Raw genomic sequence first — 17137 nt, 5'->3', positions numbered from 1 at the left:
TGCTCATAACTACATAATCATAATTATTGGTTAAAATACATGAATTCATTCAATAAATACATATTTGCCTATAATAAGCCGGTACTGTGTTGGAAGAAGCCTACAATTGCACCGTCTCTTGGGTTTTATGTATATTTTTGAAACTGTGGAAAATTATTTCGACAACTGATAGGTTTCTGAAATTCGCCTCTAAAACAACAAGCCACAGTTAGGAGTTTAGCAAAGTAGCTGAAAAATACATTAGACATTGCATAAGTAAAGTATTTCTGGAGAGCTGTCAGCTGATACACTTAGGATGAGGTGGGAAGAGATAAGAACCATACAACTGTGCACTGTATCTAATAACTACTTGTTAAAATGCTTGGGACACAGATCCATTTCCTCTGCGTAATGTGGATCGTTTCATAAACACTGAAAGGATAATGGGAGCTACTTTGACAAGTGGATTGATGGGCTGTTAAAATTTCCTCAAGTATTAATGTAGTTCTCTGGAAGTCTCAAACCTTTCCCTGCTGGAAGCTAAAACAAGCAGTACTTTCAGGGGTGATCTTCATTTCTTTTGATTTGACATAAGTCTGGCTTATGTTCAACAATTCAGAGCTATTGGTCATGACTAATAACAGGCTTCCTAGAGATATCCATCTATTGATGTGAATGAAGCACAGAGCAGGAAGAATGAAGTGAAACGCACTTTATCACCTCACTCTAGCACCATTATATGTGGTTTATTTATTTTAGCTTACTATTAATTCTTTCAAGGCCAGAAAAAGATGAGTGTTTGCGAAGGCTTTAGCAAACATACAGCAGTTTTATTCACTTTTTAAACAAATTTTGTGTTTGATAAAATACAAAACCATATGCTGAAGCTTTTCCATTATGGTACCTTAATAATTACACAAAACTCATTCCAATAACTAAAATGATGAAAAATGTTTAAGAAAACAGATATACTTACAATTGGTAAAGAATGGTGGTTTTCCCTGCATTATCCAGTCCCACTATAATTACTTTGTGTTCTACAAAAAGAAAACAAACCATAAACATTTACCACTACTGCGTACTGCAATTACATGCTTTCAACACTGATTATTAGTTAGCTTTCTAATGAGAACCATTCACTGGATACTTATTACTGGAATGTTAAAACACAGAGTAAAAAGAACTTCATGGTGTCAAGACCACCTGTATTAAATGAGGCATTCTGGTATGATGTTCTTCACCTGGCTGTCTTATACAAGAATGTGAGCTTTGGGTAGGAGTGAAGTACAATAGAACTGGCTCACTTATAATACAAAAAGCACCAGTTCTGATCCTGGTAAGGCATTATGACCTAAAATGCAAGTTTAAAAAAACTGTTTTGGGGCACTGGTCAGTTAAGCCTCTCTGCCTCTTGATTTGGGCTTCAGGTCCTGATCTCAGGGTAGTGAGATCCAGTCCTGCACTGGGCTCCATGCTCAGAGCAGAGTCTGCTTTTCCCTTTCCCTCTGCTCCTCTGCAGCTATCCCCTCCAAATAAATAAGTAAAATCTTTTTAAAAATTGTTTTACACATCTGTTTGTCATCTCTTCTAATCAAATTAGCTTTTTATCAAGTTGTTTTTACACCTGGAAGTACTCCCACATACATATAACCAAGATTCTTTTCTTCCTTTCATGAAGAAATCCAACTAAAAACATAACATTGAAAAGGTTTCCCTGTCACCAACAAGACACACATACTGTCTCTCATCCCTTCCACTAATTTATAGATACATAAGCAATTACTTAGTCCACAATACTTTTTCAATCTGGATTTCACAAGTCTCTTTCTTAAGATTTTATTGAGTGAGAGAGAGAGAGAGAGAGAGAGAGAGAGAGAGAGAGAGAGAGAAAGGGCGTGCACACACACACATAAGAGCACGATGGGGGGAGTGCAGATGGAGAAGCAGAATTCCCACTGAGCAAGGAGCCCCACAAGGGACTCGATTCCAAGACCCTGAAATCATGACCTGAGCTGAAGGCAGATGTTTAACCAGCTGACCCACCCAAGGGCCCCTGGATTTTACACAATTCTTTTGAGCAGATATGGTTTTTACTCTTTATACAACAAAAACTTCTTCAGTCTTCTCTTCCTGGTGCTATGCACAGAATAAATCACTTGCTTCACAGATCTGAAAGCCCACCGAGTTATTCTGTTAAGTGGTACAAACTATGAAACCTCCTTTGAACAGAGGAGAAAACACTCTAGAATCTTTTCTAGATTTTAACCTTTACAGGATATATTAAAGATACCTCTCTTCCTCAGGACAGAATGCTTAAAAAGCTAGTGAACCTCCAAAAGAACCACAACACAATTTGTTTTTAGTCAGCAATTTGACGTTACTTCATATCAGAACCCTGCTTCTCTTGTTAACCTATGAATGTCAAAATTGTGATTATACATCTAATCAAATATCATCTCGTATTCCTATTCTAAAGTGTTAATACTGCATGAGTCAAAAAGGGGGGCCATAATTCAGACAAGGTGTTAGGTGACAAACCATGTTTGCACCTTATAATGACTTGAACACTGTAAATAATGCCTATAATATTGCTGTACAAATGACATGAGGCTCTGAACAGCCTTTTTTCACTATGGCAGAAGCGGCTTTGTAAAAAACAAAACAAGGCAAAACTTGTTTGCTTATTATATAACTCACTATAATTCTTCTTTTTTGACTCTTTTGGCTCATACCCCCTAACTTCTAACAGAGGCAATCTTTGTGTCGCCCAATCTTTCACCCTTAAGGTTCAAGAATAAGAACCCTCTTATCAGTGCAAGACTAAGCATTCTAAATTTTGGTGACAGCTGGAAACCACCTGTCAGCATCTGGAGACCATGGGGTCCCTGCAGGAGTGAAAAGAAAGCCACTAGTCTGGAAGTAAGCTAACCTTGGGGGGCAGATACTTCTGCCAGGAGAGGGGAACAGAAGGTAGTACCGGTGGCTCACCATTGAGGCAAATGAAGTGAACCAACACCCAGGGCCATTTTCTAAAAGTCCTGCTCCCTGCTTCACATTTTGTATTATGAGAATGATCAACACTATCAGCGGCATATGATGGCAGAACTCATAAATAGTGCATCGTTTTGAAAGCCTGGTGCTTAGTTCAAACTAAGCCAGGGGTGACAGACAAACCCTAAAGGCGGACACAGTATGTGTTTCATTATAGTTTCAACTGTGTGATTAACTTAAAGGTCTTTTGCAGATTCCTTTTTCCTCTCAGGGATAGGGAATTCTAGCAACTAAAACCAAACGCACAATTTCAACTCTGTATTACAATGAAGGTGTTAGCATCAATCCTTCCATTAAGCCGAGGCCTATCTTCTGATATGATCACCAACAACCTGAGTCTGTATAACAAAGCGTCATCAACAGAAAAGAGCTAAATGCTTTTTAAAAGCATGAAGTAACAAAGTTTATTTTAAATTTTTTCCTTGGGGGAAAAATCTCTAACATCATTTGTACAAGAGGGAAATCAAAATCAAAGGGAATTTACTAAAAAAGCAAGTACAAAATTAAAGCTGTTTGTACTCTGCAGCATAATGATAATGCCTGTCCTCCTTCGAATCCCTCTAGTCCCTAGCTGCCCCTGGAGTGTCCTGATGACCCAAAACTTGAGTTCCCAAATGCCAGTGAAGTTTTTACCTCTTCAAGGGACAAATGAGAAAAACATGGACAATGACACATACTCTTGTTGTAAGCAGAAAAGGAAATTAACGTGTTGCTTTAAATGTCCACAAGTGGTATCTAGATTAATAAGGTATAAATTCATGTGGTGGTATAGGACACTGCTTGGTATTAAACACGCGACTCACAGTGCCTGTTCTGTACTGCTGTCCTTTTGGTTGGGTGTAATCAACAGGCCACGTGCAAATCTTAGTTTATGTATTGAAACAGAAAAATATCAACTAAACTATATAACTGTTAGTGATTACCTGTAGTCATGATAAAATAGTTTCCTTCCCGTCATAGCTAACGAAAGTAGATATAAAAGGATGCTTGTAAATTTGTACCATTTCTTATTGCCCAACAATAATCTTTATGTTTACCTAGTTGGTTAAAAAAAAAAAAAACCTTCCAAAATATATCATTATAGTTCAATTCAGTCTCAGTTAAGGTGAGAAAGAATCTAGCCTAAAGGTCAGACTTTGCACTGCTGCCAATCAGATGAACATTAGTCATTTAACATCACTTTTGCTTACAGACCCACTGAAATGTCTGAAGTTGTGAGAAAACTATACAACTGCATATTTTTACAACTTCAACCCATCTTTAACATGTATATATGTAAGCTATATGTTCTTCTAACTCCTCCAACTACTCTCTACAAAAATGAAATATTTAGTTGGTAGACTGAGACATAGTCAATTCTTATGTAACCTTAAACAGAGAAAACTATGAACATGGATATAATTCTTACTTAGAACAAATTCTGCAAATGTAATTATAGAACTTTACCTTCTTTATTGTTTTTCAGTGGCATTATTAAAATCAGTATGTTGTCACAGAGTAGAAGCTGCCTACGTTTGGGGCTAGAAATGTGTAGGTTGGAGGTGCAGTATGGACAACTTAAAAACTTTGATAGCCAAGTAAGTTTGAGTTAAGACACTACCACAACTATCGAGAGTTCCAATGAGTCCAAATAGTTGGTTTGTTTGTTTAAAGATTTTGTTTTTAAGTAATCTCTACATCCAGTGTGGGGTTGGACCTCACAACCCTGAGATCAAGAGTCATAGGCTCTACTGACTGTGCCAGCTGGGTGCCCTGCATCCAAATGTTTTTCGAATGTGTGACAGTCACCTTGCCATCATATTTCACCAGAATTCTCTTCCAAGAGACCAAGTTGTAGCTCTTCCCACAACAGAGGTCTGAGAGAAGCACACTTCCAGTATTACTTAGCTAATCCATGCATCTCCAGAGTCAACACAAATCATGTTTATTTAAACTAAATGAAGGTCCAATTGCAGGGCTTTTGTTTAATTTTGATCAAATGTTTACACAAGTTTCCCTGCATGCCTGGCTATGGTATTTGTTCTCTTGGATGTCCTTAAAAGTTGGGTTGGCTCATACTATTTTGTAAGCAAGGCATAAAGATGTAAAGCCTATACAGAATGAGGCTTCAAAAGAAAATTAGTAAGAGCACTTGCTTGTAGACAAACACAGATAAAAGATGGCTAAAAAGAAAAATGATGGAAAAAGGAACTTCAAAAAAATAAGTGGAAGAAAAAGTCAAAGAAAACCTTTTTCCCTTTACCAAATGAAAATGATTTACTAAATTCAATTTCTAGTTTTAGTATAGATACCAAATGAAAAATTGTAGTTTTTTTTTTAAGTTTTATTTATGTATTCATGAGAGACAGACACACAGAGAGAGGCAGAGACAAGGCAGAGGGAGAAGCAGGCTCCATGCAGGGAGCCCGATGTGGGACTTGATCCTGGATCCCGGGATCACGTCCTGAGCCAAAAGCAGGCACTGAACCACTGAGCCACCCAGGCATCCCTGTAGTTATTATATAGAACACCAAATAATTCAAATAGACAAACGTAAGAAAAAAATTAGAGAATCACTAAATATTGGCAGTGCTAATAAAGCAGAAAACAGTATGTTAACATTTGTTATCATGTTAAAACTGGGTATTGCTGAAATGTGATAAAATGATCAACTTTTAAGTATATGCAAGCCCAGAAGACAGGATGAAATAGGGATTGCTACCTTCTAGATATATTATGAAAGCCTTATATGAGCACAGAGTATGCAAACAACTTCATAACTAAACAAATAAAAATGCCCTTTGCCAGGGATCCCTGGGTGGCGCAGCGGTTTGGCGCCTGCCTTTGGCCCAGGGCGCGATCCTGGAGACCCGGGATCGAATCCCACGTCGGGCTCCCGGTGCATGGAGCCTGCTTCTCCCTCTGCCTGTGTCTCTGCCTCTCTCTCTCTCTCTCTGTGCGACTATCATAAATAAATAAAAAAAAATTTAAAAAAAAAAATGCCCTTTGCCAAATATGGTGATTCAGCAAATTTAGGATATCGAATATACAGAAAATGAATCTGCATTGTTACAAAGAGTAGGTATTAAAAAGTCAGAAGAGGGCAGCCCCGGTGGCGCAGCGGTTTAGCGCCGCCTGCAGCCCAGGGCATGATCCTGGAGACCTTGGATCAAGTCCCGCGTCAGGCTCTCTGTATGATGCCTGCTTCTCCCTCTGCCTGTGTCTCTGCCTCTCTCTCTCTCTGTCTCTATGAATAAATAAATAAAATCTTTAAAAAAAAATCTATATTAAAAAAAAAAAGTCAGAAGATATGCTGTCACAATCTGAGACCTGAAGGCCAGATGGCCTGTTCAGCAATGAGGAGCACCCAAGGAAATATGGCTTTTGGAAAAAAAAAAAAAAAAAAAAAAAGAAAGATAATAAAAAAAATATAATATCCTTACATTGCTCATAGAATCATAAAACAGACTGCAGAACTGGAGATCTATTCCCTTTCTTCCACCTCTTCACCTACAAATGGCTCACCTATAAAGGCATTTCTGAGGAACCAAGGTCTCCAAAAAGATGTAACTACTGACCTGAGCCTTCTTGCTTAGGTTACAGATAAGAAATTAAAGTTCTATGAAGTTATTTATTCTAGTAAACATTGGTGAGAGCCAGCATTTGTTTTCCTTTTTTGCTATAAAGTATTAACTCCCCTTCCAAATTATTCAGTCTCCCTCTACTCCCACCTCAGCTCTCATATTCCCGGATGCCTAAATTTTGTTAAGAGTAGCTATGTAAATCTAATGATTCAACAATTCAACATTTCTTGAGTTCATTTTACACCTGACTTTAATATTTGTGATTAAGACGAACGAAGCAAGGATTCTCTACCCTTAAAAATCTTAAAGGTGGGTATGTAAATAAGCACTTACAGCACAGCATCATTAGTATAAAGCAATAGATATGGAAATATCACATGGTAATATTCTCAAGAATAACAGATCTAGAACCTAGCTCTCACGTAAGGAGATAAATGTCAAGAGCAAAAAAGAGTATTACAGAGTTTCAGTCTGAGTGTTTTATGTGCAATGTGCAAGTTAATCCTCACTATCATTACATGGGAAAGCGGTGGCATTCTTCATTTTACTGATGAGGAAACAACGGAGTCAATCTTAAGTTGAACATGCTGAGAAGTTTGGCTAATGGTCTCCCAGTGTGAGAGAGACATTTCTATGACAAAACGGAGTCTTACAATCTTACAATAATAAATAAGAATAGCTTATTGGATAGACCAAAAACACTTTTCTGGTAGCTAAGAGGACTAAATACAGATTTTTAAAAAAAGATTAAAGATTCTAAGAAGGTAGAAGACACTAAGATCTCAGGCCAGAGTGAAGTGCCTAAAAGACCAAAGATTGCCCCTCATTCCCAACTCACTGAACAAAGGCAATGATTAGAAAAGATTAAGCAGGAAATATTTAAATTGATATAACTCATACAGTTCTCTGGAGAATTCAAATGTGCCCAAGGGAAGGTTACAATCAGGAAGGCAAATGTTAAGGGGCAAAGACAATGCATGGTTTTCAAATTGTGGTCATGGCACATGACCACAGTTGTTTATATACACTATAAATATATTTTGCATTATGACTCAGGACACAGACAACTGAAGCAAAAGTTTCACAACACTATATCTTTACTAACTGAGGGACACTGTAATAGTTTCTATTTTAGAATGTTCATTCTTTGTTTTAATGCTGGTCCTCACTAAATTGACTTCATAACTTACTAATGGATTATATTGGATAATTTGGGAAAAAGTTGTATTTGAGAAATACAAGTAAACTGGGTGAGTGCAAATATATACAAAATTTTCAAATTCAAGAAGCTGAGCAAACTCCAAACAGGATAAATACAAAGAAAAGCAAAGCTAGGAATGTCATGGTCAATCTTCTGAAAACCAAAGATAATGGGAAAATCTTGAAAGCAGCAAGAGAAAATCAGGTTATGTAAAGGGAACTAAAGATATGAATGTTGGTTGATTTTTTACAAGGAAAAAAATAGAAGGCCTGAAGACAGTGGAATGATAACTTTAAAGCACTAAAGGGAGAAAAAAAAAAGTGACCTAAGATTCTATATTCAGCAAAAATATACTTCAAGAATGAAGGCAAAAAAATACACTTTCATATAAAAGAAAACTAACACTATTCATCACCAAAAGGGCTACCCTACAAAAATGCTGAAATTCTTTGGCTTGAAGGGAAATTATACTAGATGGAAATTCAAAGCATCAAAAATAATAATATAAGTAAACATAAGAGAAAATTTTGCCCTTTCTTAAAATATTTAGGAATATACGTTAGCAAAAATTTGTAACATCACTGTACAGTTTGTAACTAATGTAGGTACAATACTTATGGCATAAAGTATCAAAGTTCTTACACTTTAGAAGTGTTACATTACTGACTCTTAAGTAGATTGAGGAAAGGTAACAATGTATGTTGCAATCCCTAGTGATTATAAAAATAATGTAAAAAGGATCACTATAAAAAAGCCAGTAAATAAAATAAAATGGAATTGTAGGAAAACAAAAACAATTAACCCAGAGCAAAGTGGGAAAGAAAGAACAGAGAAACAACAAAACAAAACGAATGCAGATGGGACAATAGGGAATAATAAAATAGCATACTTTAATATCTGTATCATAAATTGAACCACATCAATAAATTTGGCTAAACATTATAATTAAAAGAGAATTTCACACTAGATCAAAAAGCAGAAGATCACAATGAATGTCCTCTAGCAGAGATACACATTAGGATACAGAATGTCTGAATAACACTAACCACTACTTGGGATGCCTGGGTGGCTCAGTGGTTTAGTGCCTGCCTTTGTTAGGCCCAGGGTGTGATCCTGGAGTCCCTGGGGATCAACTCCCACATCGGGCTCCCTGCATGGAGCCTGCTTCTCCCTCTGCCTGTGTCTCTGCCTCTCTCTCTCTCTCTCATGAATAAATAAATAAAATCTTAAAAAAAAAAAAAACGCTAACAACTACCATAACCTACAGAGTTTACAGAGTATTTTACAATTCCAGATTACACATTTTTTTTCAAGCACAAAAGTTACATGCACCAAACATTTGGATGGACTATAAAAAAGCCTCAATAAATCTGACCAAAAAAAATGGAAATCTTACAGAGCATAGTTCTGAACACAATGGCATTAAATAATGAACCAATAATAAGCTATCTAGAAAAATAAATATTTGAAAACTAAACACTTATAAATAATCCACAGGTCAAAATAGAAATAACAATATTAAAACATTTCAAACTGAAAGACATACAACAAATTAAAATTTGTGGAATGATGCTAACACAATTCTTAGAAAGGACACTTAAAGCTTTAAAATGTAACATATGAATGGAATAAGAGACAAAAACTATGACACTCACCCTATTTTAAGAAGATTGCGGGGGCACAAAGTAAACTCAAAGTAGATGGAAGGAAATAAACAACAGAAATTGGTAAAATGAAAAAGCAGAAAACAGAAAAAACTAAAATCTTTGAAAAGATTAACAAACATGTTGGAGGACTGACACTGGACTTCAAAATCTACTGTGAAGTAGTACAATAACCAAGATGGTGTATGGTATTGGGATGGACATATAGATCAATGCAAGAGAAAAGTCCAGAGATAAGACTCAATCTTTCACCAAAGACTCTATAAAGTGTCCATTATGAAAGGAAAGTCTTCAGTAAATTATGCTAGAACAAGCAAATGTCCAAGTAAAAAAAAATTATAAGTAATGAATCCCAACCCCTTTACTCATCTGGTAACTGCAAAATAATCTGAGATGGCTCATAGACCTAAGTATAAAAGCCAAAGCTTATAGATGAAAGGAACAGGACACAAAAAGCAAGAGCCATTAAAAAAATAAATAAAAAATAAAAAAGTTGAAAAATCAGACTTCACCCAAATTTAAAATTTCCACTCAGCAAAACCTGCGTTAATAGAAAATGAATAAGGAAGCCATAGACTGGAGAAATATTCATAAAACATACATCTGGCAAAGGATTCAGTTCCAGAAAATATAATTATATATATAATTTTGTAAACAAAAAAAAATTTTAACAAGAAAAGGATTTGAGCATTCTGCATAAGAAATATGTATGGCTCATCAGCACGTGAAAAAATGCTTAACACCCAAAAGCCATCAGAAAAAAGCAAATTAAAACCAAAATGAGTTATCACTACTCATCTAACTGAATAACTAAAAATAAAAAGACTGATGACATCAAATGTTGGTAAGGATGTTAAAAGCATAAGTCTCAGAAATGCCTGGGTGGCTCAGTTGGTTAAACGGTCAGCTCTTGGTTTTGGCTCAGGTCATGATCTCAATGATCATGGGATAGAGCCCAGTGTTGGGCTCCACACTCAGTGGGGTTTGCTTCTCTCTCTCTGTCCTGTCAAGTTCCCACCCTCCATTTCTGTGTGTGCATGCACACGCTCTGTAATGTAAAAAAATGAATCTTAAAAAAGTAGATGTCTCAAACACTGCTGATGAGAGTATAAGAACTGTTTAACACTTTACAAAACAATCTAATAGTTTCTTATTAAACTCATAATATATCTAGCCTAGGATCTAAAAATTGTACTTCCAGATATTCATCTGGAGAAATGAAAACATGAATACAAAAACTCATAAGAGTATTCACATATTTCAACTTGTCATGATGCAAATGAATAAACCAACTGTGGCATAATCATTCTATGGAACTACAACAGTTCCATGGGTAAAGCCTCCAATCTGAAAGGCTAATATAAAAATAAACAAACAGAAAACTAGAGAATAGAAGAAAACTTCAAAGAAACTTAGAAGGTTATGGAACTTAGAAGGTTATGGAACAATGCCACAAGAACAATAAAAAATATAACATTTCACAAATAAAAGGTTTTCATAAATTAAAAATGATAGCAGAATCAAAATATTCAATAGGAAGATCGAAAGACAAAGGATATATCCCAGAAAGTAAAACTGAGGGAAAAAAAGACAGTATAATGGAAAAGAACACTACATAATCCAGTAGGCACAATACAACCAATAAGATTTCCAAAAAGTAGAGGAAAACATTCTAACAGAAACATAATTAAAAAATATTTAGAACTGAAAAACGTCCAACTTTATGTTGAAAAGGTCCAGAAGGTCCAGGAGGCCTAGCACAATGAACCAAAAAAGATACATAACAAGGCACATGTCTCTGAAATTTAAAAATACCAAGGATAAATGGAAAATTCTAAACTCTACTAGAAAGAGAAAAAAAACTCAGAATAAGAATGATACTGGTGTTTTTAACAACACCGGAAGGAAAAAAAAAAAACAAAACAACAACACCGGAGAGCTAGAAGACAATGATAATACCTTCAAACCTCCTCTGAAAGATGTTTTTCCAGCTCAGAATTTTATATTCAGCCCAGTTATAAATCAAAAGCAAAGACAGACCAAAACATTTTCAGGCATTTGTAATCACAAGAAAAATTACTGCTTTGGACACCTTTGCAAATAATTTCTGTAGGATGTACTTCATAAAAAAAAAAGAAAGAAAGAAAGAGGAAAGCAAGAAAAAAAAAAGACCTAAGTTCGAATAAAACAGAAAAGCAAAGGAAATTCCTGGAATGACTGCAAAGACAAGTCGAGCACAGCTGCGTAGCAGGCAGAGGGAAGCAAGCTCAGTTTGGAGCAGAAAGGAATACTGTGGGAGTGGGGAGGAAGGGTATCTCATCTGATTAAGTGTGATATAGAAAAACTTTGAATGGAGTTTTGGGTTAGAATAAAAGGACTCAGTCAAATATACAAAGAAAACTAAGGTGATGAGATATAATTATTTACTCTATGGGGAAAAGGTTGTAGGAAGAAGGGAAACATAATTATAGCACACTGTGGCTCAGGCGTTAACTAAATTTTACAGTCACAATAATGAAAAGGCAGTGTGTATTATAAATCAAAACACTATGTTGGGATGAGAACGGAAAAGGGCATAAAGTACTAATTTCTCTTCTAAAACAAATGATTAGTATACCTGAAACTAATACGTTCTATGACAATGATATCTCAAAAGACATAGGATTGAAATGATATCTCAAAAGGATAGGACTGAAATTTCCAGATAGGCATACTATTAAAAAATATGGAAGTATGTACTGGAACAGGTATGTTCATAAATCTATAAAGATAATCAGATTTGAAATTATCTCCTGCATTGATCATTACATCCAAGTAACATCTTTGAGCTTATAATTAAGCAATACAAAATTCCCGAGACTGTGTACTTTGTCATAGTTTTATATAGACAACCACACATAAGCATACGTATTCCCAGAAAGGTATCAAATTTATGAGAAGGTGCCTTGTGCTGTAAAATGGTACAGGAAAGCAATCCCTGGGTGGTTCAGCGGTTCAGCGCTGCCTTCAGTCCAGGGTCTCATCCTGGAGACCCGGATTGAGTCCCACATCAGGCTCCCTGCAGGGAGACTGCTTCTCCCTCTACCTGTGTCTCTGCCTCTCCTGTCTCTCATGAATAAATAAATAGAATCTTAAAAAAAAAAAAAAGGTACAGGAAAAAACAGATGGGAGGCAAATACTGAAAACCAGATAAGGGAAAGGAGTATTTAAAATCAGATACCTAGTTCTCAATGCTGGAGGCAAATGTAAATCATCTAGGCAGTTACACCCAGGCCACTCTGCCCCATCCTGATCTAATTGGTCTGAGATAGGGCCGTGAGCTTATTATCCTAATATGCAATTAAGATGGAGTGATTTGAGAATTTCGGATTAGTTGCACTACAGAGGTGAAAATGGGAAACTGAGGCTGTCAGTTATTTCGTTGATATGAGTAAAAAATACAAAAGTATCAGTCCAATGACATTATTCCCCTGCTTACCTTCCACAGCTCTGTACAGCTTAATGTCTCAGTGGGCTGACACACAAGGCCCTCTGTGATCCGCTTCCAGGGGCTACCTCTCCAACCTCAACTCCTCTAACTCCTCCACAGGCCAACTAACATACAGCCAAGCTAAACTATTTTCAGCTTCCCTCAAGGTGCCCAAGTATTCAATTCCTCTCCATTTATATATCATTAGTCCTTCAACCTAGAATAATACACCCCTTCTACTTACTCTGCTTAGCACGCCCGCCCGTAAACTCCCATTTACAGGAAAGAACAAGTATACCTTTTTCGGTAAAGTCTTCCAGGAACCACTTGAGAAAAATTAACCACTTAGCTCTTGGTGATCATCACACTTCTATACGTATCCCTTAAAAGAATTTACCACACCACATTTTTTCCCCCATGGGTCTCATTTGCTGATCTTTTGAGTACTTTGTGAGCAAGGAACTATGTTATCTTTTCTCTCTCTCTTTTTTTTTTTTTTTTACCTTTGTATCTCCTATGCCTTAAAGGAGACTGTCCATGTGTCCATGCAAGGGCCCAACTAACTAAATATTAGCTGCATGAACAAATAAGGATAAAAATGACACAATAACCTTTCGCTCTAAATTTTCAACAGGAAAGTTCAAAGAAAAGAAAAATTCTAGAGTGGTGGGGATTTAGGAGGCCTGAACAATTATGTGACTTTAAGCAGCCCATGAATATTTTTCATCTCCTAAATTTTCCCTTTACATCCTCTGTTCCCTTCTAGTCTAATTAATGAAATTAAAGAAGGCTTACTACAAATAATAAGACATCAGTAATAAAAATAGGGTAGAGAAAGAGGAATTGGTTGGGTAACACAGGTAGAAACAAAGACTTTGGCAATGTTTTGTCTCTTAAACTATGGGAAAAGATAAGCAGATGAAAACTGTTGATCTTTATACTTTTCAGGATGTCTTAAAATGCTCCTTTACATATAGTAGTGAACTCATGTAACAAGGACTAGAAAATATAAACTGCTGGAAAAAAATCATGTATTAAATATATAGATAATATCCTTAAGGAGGTAAGCTCCGACCACTCGGGCAGCCCGGGTGGCTGAGCGGTTTAGCGCCGCCTTCAGCCCAGGGCCTGACCCTGGAGACCCGGGATCGAGTCCCACGTTGGGCTCCCTGCGTGGAGCCTGCTTCTCCCTCTGCCTGTGTCTCTGCCTCTCTCTCTCTCTCTCTCTGTCTCTCTCTGTCTCTCATGAATAAATAAATAAAACCTTAAAAAAAGAAAAAAAAAAAGAAAAAAAAGCTTCGACCCTTAGAAATCACCTGAAGTGCGGCATCCGTGGTCATTGCATATATACACATAACTGCACATATACACACATACACGTATTTGTAGAGGTGTATACATACACCCGCATTATTCACGAGTTTGGAAAAGTCTATTTTCGTGTTAACTGCGGAACAAATTAACTAAAGCCATTTCACTTTGTTCACGACTTCTCAAATCTAGGTACGGAAACAGGACGTTGGCAGTAACAACTTGGTTATCACTGTAAAACCCGGGCTTGTATTACGTCCGGGTATCAAATGGAAAATGAAACTGAATTTAAAAAGTAGATACAATCACTAAGAAAGCATTCCGTTCAAAGAATGCCTAAAACTATCTGATGGCAGCCCTCCCCCCGCCCCCTTATTTATTTATTTATTTATTCATTTATTTTTTGGTCTGAATATTTTCCCTCTTCAGAAAACATCCCATCTCATCCTCTGACTCAGAACAGGTTTTACAACTTCTTGCTTTGGCCCTTTGGACTTCCAACTCCTAAATGTCTCATAACCTGTTCCAGACTAATTACGGACACGTAATCTCCTAGACAGAACCACCAAAGGCGTACAGTTCGCTAACACCTAAGAAAGAAATACAGGGTTTAGGATGCGGATCTGCGGAACCCCGCGCATCTCACACCACTCGTTGCCGAGTTCGAGGACGCAGGGCGAAATCAGAGAGAGCGCCAAGGCGCAGGGGCTCCAAGAGCAGGGCTGGGGGGGGGGGGCGGGGAGCACTAATAACTTAAAAAAAAAAAGTTGATAGGTTTCTGGGCGGGCAGTTATCACGGGGCAAGCCACAGGATGCTTAACTGGATATGGAGAAGGCCCTCGAAACGCCTCCAGGTATCACCAGGTGCTTTCCGCTCTGCTTCGCCCAAACCCAGAAATTCGTAGTCTGCACCCTGGGATCCCAAATGCCTCCGGTTCTCACTCCTCGTTTCTCGCACCCATCCAACCTCTCCGGCACCTTCTCGCGCCCCCCCCCCCCCCCCGCCCTGCAAATACCGAGTTTCTACCCGCCGCCTCGAGAAAAATCACTTCTCAGCGACGCAGAACCTTAGCGGGCGCCGGCAGCGCTGCCTCCGGCTTGGCCCCCGAGGCGCCCGGACCCTCCGCCCCCGAGTCGAGCCGCTGCGCAGCCCCGTGCTCCTCACCTTGGTTACAGAAGAGGCTCCACAGTTTAGCGAAGATGAGCCCCATCATGAGCACCTGGGCGGGCCGCGGGGTCCCTCAGCAGCAGGTGCCGCTGTGCCGGGCCCCCCAGCACGGCGCTGGCCGGAGCGAACCGTGGAGGAGAGTACGGAGACCGCGCGGCGAGGGCACTGGCGGGCCGACCCGCCGCGATCGGCCGCTCAGCTACCGGTCCGAAGGCACGGCGCCCAGTCGCCGCCGGACAGCCCTTTGTTTCGAGCCCACTGAGCCCTACGCCGACCCGTAGTCCCCTCGGTCTGAGCCCACCTACCGACCAGAGCTTCCACCAGCCCCGAGCCCCGCCTTCGCTCCGCCTCCCCTCCGGATTCCCGGCCACCCATCGCCGGAAGGACGGGCCCTGACGTCGGCGCGCTGGCGTAAGCACACGCTTTCGACGTGGCGTTTCCTCCCACATCACTTCCGGTGGGCGGGCTCGAGAGGGCCCCGCTGTGCGGGAGCCTTGGGTGCGTGGGAGCTGGGGAGTTTCCCCCAAGTGAGCGCTGGCGCTGGCTGTCCCGGTACCTGATTCGGTTGTTGCGCAGGTGCGCCCCTGTCCTCCCGGCTGTGGGGCAGCTGTGCAGTTCGGTTTGGTGCCCTGTGACCGTCACCCCGGGCGGGCGAAGTAGAGCTGGGTGGGAGGCGGTCCTCGGAATGCCGGCGGCCCCAGGGTTCGCTTACGTGGCTCGCGGCGAGCCCTCCGGGTTTTGCCGCGCCTTGGGAATTTTCACGGAGCCCAAATACACGAAGAAAAAAAAAAAAAGCTTCCTTTAATTGAAATGAAATGCCAGTAATCTCTCCAGTTCAGCAAAAATAGAGGGGAAAGCGTGCTGTACCTCGAGCAAAGAAAGTGAAGTCTCAAGAGTAAAGATCGAATTCGGGAATTTAAAAAAAAAAATTCTAAGATCCCTTATAAGGATTTGTTATGAACTTAATACCTGGAAGAGTTGGCTGCAGCTGGAATTGAATTCAATTGATTACTCGGTTAACCTTTTAAGTCCAAAAGCTAAGCCTCTCCCGAAGGGTTTTCATTCCACTTTCTGATTTTTTAGTTTTTTTCTTTGAGGATAGTTGGCAGGTTACATTGGTTTCAGGTGTACGACGTGGCGAGCCAACCTCTCGCTACCTGACACCATGCTCGCAAGCGTGGCTACCATCTGTCACAGTACAGCGGTGTTACACCATCCCGCTTTCTTCTCCATGCTGGGTTCCAACAAATTTAAAAGCTTAACAGCCTGGAATGACACCTAATTCCCAGTTAAGGAGAGAACTTAATTGAAAAATTATGGACTTTGGTCAGGTGGCACATTTTTACCCGGCTAGTATGATTTGTTTTTTATTTTATTCATGAGAGACACAGAGAAGCAGGGTCCCTGCAGGGGGGCGGTGGCGGGGTGGTGGGGAGCCGGATCTCGCCCTGAGCCAAAGGCACTCAACCACTGAGCCACCCCGGCGCCCCATAGAATGGCTTTTTTTTTTTTAAGTTTTTATTCATTTACTTTTTTTTTTTTTTTTTTTTTATGATAGGCACACAGAGAGAGAGAGAGGCAGAGACACAGGCAGAGGGAGGAGCAGGCTCCATGCACAGGGAGCCCGAGGTGGGATTCGATCCCGGGTCTCCAAGATCGCGCCCTGGGCCAAAGGCAGGCGCCAAACTGCTGAGCCACCCAGGGATTCTCCCTAGAATGGCCTTTTAACAT

The 17137-nt window shown here is 39.4% G+C and overlaps 1 protein-coding gene across 1 annotated transcript in view; it reads right to left on the bottom strand.

The window, feature by feature from the left end:
* The window catches only part of ARL5B (ADP ribosylation factor like GTPase 5B), a 29919-nt gene extending 14183 nt beyond the window's left edge, over positions 1 to 15736 (bottom strand). The window contains exons 1-2 of the mRNA XM_055332456.1: positions 15404 to 15736; positions 956 to 1016 (exon numbers count right to left, since the gene is read on the bottom strand). Coding sequence (XP_055188431.1) covers positions 956 to 1016; positions 15404 to 15452 — 110 coding nt within the window. The 5' untranslated portion in view covers positions 15453 to 15736. The remainder of the gene's footprint in view (positions 1 to 955; positions 1017 to 15403) is intronic.
* Between the last annotated feature and the right edge of the window lie 1401 nt (positions 15737 to 17137).

The sequence above is a fragment of the Nyctereutes procyonoides genome, unplaced genomic scaffold (assembly GCF_905146905.1).
Source record: "Nyctereutes procyonoides isolate TBG_1078 unplaced genomic scaffold, NYPRO_anot_genome, whole genome shotgun sequence".
In the NCBI taxonomy this organism is placed as follows: domain Eukaryota; kingdom Metazoa; phylum Chordata; class Mammalia; order Carnivora; family Canidae; genus Nyctereutes; species Nyctereutes procyonoides.
The sequence above is the reverse complement of the archived record's forward strand: the minus strand, read 5'-3'. Positions and strand labels throughout refer to the sequence as shown.